Source organism: Nuphar pumila, chromosome 11 (assembly GCF_984573655.1).
Source record: "Nuphar pumila chromosome 11, dmNupPumi1.hap1.1, whole genome shotgun sequence".
In the NCBI taxonomy this organism is placed as follows: Eukaryota; Viridiplantae; Streptophyta; class Magnoliopsida; order Nymphaeales; family Nymphaeaceae; genus Nuphar; species Nuphar pumila.
In genome coordinates, this window is record NC_143259.1 from 99,126,246 (window position 1) to 99,132,635 (window position 6,390).

The 6,390-nt window shown below is 38.0% G+C and overlaps 1 protein-coding gene across 1 annotated transcript; it reads left to right on the top strand.

Moving 5' to 3' along the window:
* The first annotated feature begins 260 nt into the window (after positions 1-260).
* LOC149822586 (aspartic proteinase nepenthesin-1-like) lies at positions 261-1,761 on the top strand. Its single transcript, XM_089980312.1, has 3 exons — positions 261-942; positions 1,167-1,311; positions 1,434-1,761. The coding sequence occupies exons 1-3, from the start codon at positions 261-263 to the stop codon at positions 1,759-1,761; spliced, it is 1,155 nt and encodes a 384-aa protein (XP_089836438.1).
* The last annotated feature ends 4,629 nt before the right edge of the window (positions 1,762-6,390 follow it).

Below are 6,390 nucleotides of genomic sequence, written 5' to 3' on the forward strand. Positions count from 1 at the left end.
GAACAGCTGTTACTTCCAACCGCATGTAACCCTTAACAAGACATGCGCTCCAATGCTACTAATAGACTGAAGAAACAGCTGTTACTTCCAACCATGGAAACCCCATCTTAGATTACGTGAATAGATGGATAGCTGGTGTGCCAGCCCAACATTAATGGATGTTCAGTTACAATTTCCCTCTTAATTAACAACCTTCTCTGCTTATAAATATTCCACAATTTAGCATCACTAACCTGGTTCATACACTCAATACTACCAACATGGCAATTGCACCACCATCTCACCACCTATCGTCCTTCTTCCTCCTCATTGTGCTTACCGCTCATCTTCTCCTATCATACTCAACCACCACCTTTGCCGCCGCTGACATGACGACGTCGACGGCCGCCCTGGACATTCATGTAGAGTTGATTCATGTCGATGCACACCACAGTTTTACCCACTTGGAGCGATTACACAGAACAGCTAGCCGAGAGAAACATCGGCTTCGGAAGCTGCATCAGAAAATCCGGCATGGTAAACATCAGGCACAAGGTGATGATGATGTCGAAGTTTCGGTAGAGGCCGGAGTCGGTGAATACTTAATGAATCTAGCTATTGGAACACCCCCACGCTCCTTCTCCGCCATGGTTGATACTGGTAGTCCTCTTGTATGGACACAATGCGATCCATGCATCAATTGCTCCAACAGAGAACCAATATTTAGCCTGTCAAATTCCTCCTCCTTTTCGAGGATGCTATACTCCGATCCTCTCTGTGCCTCACTAACTTCGCGTGTAACTACATTGGATAATTCTACTGGTGGATGCAACTACAGGCTTGATTATGAGACTCCAGCTACTTCCCAAGGATACCTTGCCTTAGAGACGTTCACCTTGGCCTCGGGGAATCGAACCGTATCGTTTAAGAATATTGGGTTCGGCTGCGACAATCACAACCAAGGTTTCGATGAGGGTGCTGGCATAGTTGGGCTAGATCAGAGCCCGATGTCACTCGTCTCTCAACTTGGGTCGTTAATCGATTCTCCTATTGTTTCACTTTGTTTAATGACTCTATTTACAAATCGAGTCGACTCGTGTTGGGCCACAGTGCTGCCTTGATCAGCTGAGACGCCTCGACAACGACGCCGCTGGTAGTTAACCCGCTCTTCAAGGATTCTTATTTAGTGAACTTGGAGGATATCAGTGTTGGAGGGAAGAATCTCCTGATACCTAGTGGTTATTTCCGGGGCGAGTCTTATGGAGTAGCAGTAGGTGGTACCATCATCGACTCAGGCTCAGCGCTTACCAATATAGTACCACCAGCTTACATGTAAGAAACCGTCTCACTTTAATTTCTTGCTCTAATTTGGGGTAATGGGGTTCCTAAACCCATGTTCATTGAACAAAACTTGCAACTGATGCGTACTTAATATGGGGTTTTACTTGTGATAGGCGAGTGAGGGATGCACTCGTGAAGGCTATCGGTTTACCGATTGCTGATTCCTCAAAGGCAGGGCTTGATCTCTGCTACCAATCATTGCCAGAATCAGCGTCCATCCCTAATGTTACCTTTCATTTTGAGGGTGGTGATCTCGATGTTTCCAGAAGCCAATATTTCGTCTGCGATCCAGATACAGGCTTGACTTGCTCAGTGTTGATGCCATCAAAGGTGCCCATAGTTTCAATAATTGGAGGCGTCATGCTGGCCAACTTCCACGTCCTTTACGACCTTGGCAACAACCTCATCACTTTCACACCTGCAGAATGTGGTAAACTGTGAACCGCGCTTTCTATAACCCTCTTTTGTTTCCTTGGAAGCTCCATGAATGGGACTTTTATTTTTTTGAAAGAGTGGAAGTATTTTTATTCGCTAGTTTTGTAGCAGGGTGATACCTCATCATCATTCCTGCAGACCTCTTGTACTGATTTTACAGATCAAGTGAATTTTATCCTACTTTAAAAAACAAAAATAAAGAGTGGAAGTTGTTCATTCAATTGGAGTTTCAGCAAGCGCAATGTATTTGTACTAATCCCAGTATTTTCCTTTTGGCATTTAATAACATCTCTCTCTCTCTCTCTCTCTTTCTCTCTCTCTCTCTTTCTCTCTCTCTCTCTCTCTCTCTCTCTCTCTCTCAACAGTTGAACACACTTATGATTTGGATCCGAGCAAGACTAAATGAGGTGCATTTGAAGGAAGCATAGAGTTTGAGTCTTTATCAATGCCAAATTTATGTTCAAAATCATGCACAAAAGAACTACAGAATTCTCACTGATGATTCATACAAGAACTAAATCCAAGATAATTCTTTATTAAGACATCTTAATACATGTCATATGTTAAGTCCAAAGATTTGATGAAGAAAGAAATGCACAAACATGACTGACTTAACTACAAGGGCCATATGTCACAAAAAAGGATTCATCTCTATTAATAAGACATTTACATGTAATGGTTATATAATAGCCGAGTGCATTTGTTGTGCCTTACCATTGATGAATTACATGTGCCGAAGTGATGCCAACCTATTCTCGAGATTACCAAAACAACATTTGAACTGTCACTCCCAGCATATATATATATATACGAAAACCCATATTGCCGACTGAGTAGATCATCGAACGATGATTGGATGCGCCTTGCGCATCAATTTTGTGCAAAAAAAGAGCATTAGCAGTGGTCACGGCCACCGCTAATGCTCTTGGATGAAAATTGACTTTTAGCGGCAGTCATGACCACCGCTAAAAGTCCTTTTTACGTTAAAATAGAAGCATAGTTGCTGATCAATGTGTGATCAGCTGTAGATAATCATCCGATTATGTCGGACAATTTATGTGTTTTGAGGATCTGGGTTACTATATATATTGCAATTGTGCAAATTTTTTGTTTCTTGTTATGATTATGTAGAAGTTTTGTTGAGGTTATTTATCTTTCAAATATATGTGTTTTGTCTGACCTAAAAAAAATGTGATCTGACACTTCAACTGGATAGGCCTCAAGCAGGTTACAACCTAGTCTTCTTCATGATACAACTAGTGTCCATTCAATTTGGATTGATTTGGTTATCAGTATTGATTGCCTACTTATATAGCTAAAATTGTACTTGTTTTACTCATATAACCTACCTATCTTAGTCGCTTGAACTTGGATCTAGCCGTTATTGGTTCCAAGGATCAATGAACACGAAGCTCAAGTGCAGTTTAATCATGGGAGGGGAATCCCAACATTATCAGTTGTAATGGGCACCTCAGAGGCTACCTTTTCCAAGCAGGGTGTTTGATGTTGTCCACTCTGCATGTTGTAGGGTTCTTGGTTGAACCCCTCTCTTTCTATTTTTTCAATTCTTTGATACTAGAACAATATGATATGAGTCTTATTTACTAAACTACCAAGTTTCAGAACATAGAGCGACACTACACCAAGTTATTTGAGACTGATCAGGAGAGGACAAACAAATACATCAATAAATTGCAGGAAGGTTTGCGGTCTCGCATGATAACAAGCATGCCCCATAAGTTTCAAGTTGTCGTGATAGTAACTTCAAGGATTAATATAGACTGGGAGTGATCCAAGGGTATCGAAGGAAAGAGGCTAGCAGCAAGCAATGGGAACAAGAGAAAATTCCCAAGTGGGCAGAAATCATGACTACCTTTATGCAAGAGAGAGTTTCAAAAAAGAACTCTGATTCATCGGTCGTGAAACTACTACAGAGACAAGGTGTAGTCCAGCCTAACCAACAGACTAACTTTAGCTGCCAGAAGTGTCGCTTGACATACCTTGAAAAACCATATCCTTGCAATACGGGTGGTTGTCTGTACTGCGGCATGATAGGCCACTACGTGAGGGATGGCACCAAAAAGGCCTTGGATGAACTCTCTCCCCTTGATGACTCAAAGCTTTTGTGCTATGAGGCGAAGCTTGCTTTCGAAAGTGCCTAGGCTTTTTGATATACAGTACAATGTTAGCTCAAGTTTATTCTCATAATTAATATGCCAGTGATAAGCAACAGTTAGATAAAGCCAAGTATACAACACTTCATATGGAATAGATAGTGATATATTGTTCTTCTCCTGATATTACTTTAATACTCAAGATGAATCAGATGTCAAATTTATGGATTCATATTGCAGCTAAAGAAAAGTTGGTGGATTTCATTTTATTGCAGATTTTGGGTCAAACTGTTGCTTGATTGGAAAATAATGAAGTGGGTGTGCAAAGAATATGCAAGCAAGGACATGGAAAATGAAGAAGACCTCCCCTTGATTGAGGACATACAACCTTATGAATATATGTGTATGCATACTGGGAGCAATAAGGAACAAGGGGAGCTCTTATTGAATGTGTCTGTCTATTTCATGTATTAGAAAAACAACATATTGGTTATATATATATATATATATATATATATATATATATATATGAAATCACAAAATGCCTTATATTTAATAAATAGTCGTTTTGATTTTTATGAAACATACACACACACACTTATATATATATATATATATATATATATATATATATATATATATATATATATATATATATTGCAAGTTTGATACCCAAGGTGTGCATTGGCCATTTTTACAAGACAACTAGAAAACCACATCTTTACGGATGGGGCTTGGAGAGAAAGGAAGAGAGACATATTCAAAAGGCAAAAAATTGCTTAATAATTTTAATGAAAATGAAGAAGTTACACTCATTTTTGATTTATTTCTAAAAAAATATTGTTATCATCGCAAAATTTTACTTTTGCAAGTCAAACTGACCTTTGAAAAAGTTTTTGAAAATAACCCGCCTCCGTTTTAAAATGCAAGATAATTCCGAAGAATGGGACTCGCCTGTCGGTACGAGGTTCAACCGTTCCTGGCGCGTTTACAAAGGGTAATTGAACCAAGGATCAATTGTGTGCTTAGCTTTGCTCAACTTGTCTAAATCATGTTCTATTTTCTAAATGTACAAAGAATCAGACATGTGTTATGAATTTTCTGAAAATGCAGATTGAAAACATGATGTTTGCTTTGAGATTTGAAATACTTGGAAAATTCTTGGAAAAGAAGTCCTTTGAAAATCGTGAATCATGATTGAGAGAATGTTTCTGAGAAAATGAAAATCGATTTCTGAAGAAATATAAGGGTTTTGTGAAAATCGATTCTAAGAAATTTGGAATAACTTTGGAAAAACTTGATTTCTCTTAATTCAAACTTTGAAATATAACTTGAAAAATCAGGATTTTGAACTTGGGAAATGCTTGAAATATCATTGGAAAATCAATGTTTTGAGAAAATCGATGTTTGAATAAGACTTAAATTTTTTGAGAAAATCGATTTTTGAATAAGACTTAAAAATTTTGAGAAAATCGATTTTTGAATAAGACTTAAAAAGTGAAATTTACAAATGAATTAAATGAATGAATATGGATTTGAAAGACTTGATTTTAAGGAATTTAGAAAATCCTTTTGTATTTTTGAGAAATGCAGTGCATTTTGAAGTTAGCCTAAGAGTGTAGGCTGAATGTGGCTAATATGAAGATCACAAATCTGGGTTAAATATGTTGAAAACAGGAGTGCTGGATCTCAAAAATGGGATGTAATGACATGCAATGCAATGAAATGACATGTTAAATGCATGCAATGATATTACGATGATATATGAAATGTAAACACTGGATGAAGGTGAAAATTTGGGGTGTTTACAAATGTCCCTCTTTGCTACTAAGCCGGTGTAGGACCGAGCTTAGTGGCAAAGAAAAACACACCAAATTTGGACTATATATAAAAAAAATGCCCCCAGTTAGGAGAATCTGACCGAGTATGAAAGAATTGGCTACGACGGTGATGACAAATGTGGAATGAAGAATAAAGAAGAAGATTCACCTTATCGAAATGAGGCTTAGTGGTGTGAGTTTTATGAAAACCCTTTTTAAAACAATATTTTTAATAAAAATCCAGTGAAAGCCAGACACCAAAAATATAAAAACCGGCTCGCACGAGTGGTAGAGTCCGGGTCGATCTCAGGGAACGGAAAATACGTTGTATTCAATCACACAATCTAAACTACTCTTTATTTCCAAAATAAAAGAATTAATTAGATAATTAAATAAATAAGGGAGTACGGCCCTACGTAGAGGGCTTAAACAAAATAAATGAATGGTTTTATTACAGACCCAATTAATAAAATAAAATAAAACCCTAATCTAAAAAGAAAAGAAAAGGCTTCAGTGCTAAGTCTTTTTGTCCCTTCTTGAGGTAAGGTATGTTTTCTTGAACTTTTGCTTTTCTGAGGGCTCCCTGAGGACCTTTCTGAGGGTACACTTAGGGCACAAAAAGGGCTCTACCACACTTTCCAATGCTTCCTTGCAAAACACAAAACAAAACACGCGGCAGAACCAAGAAATCTACGAGACAA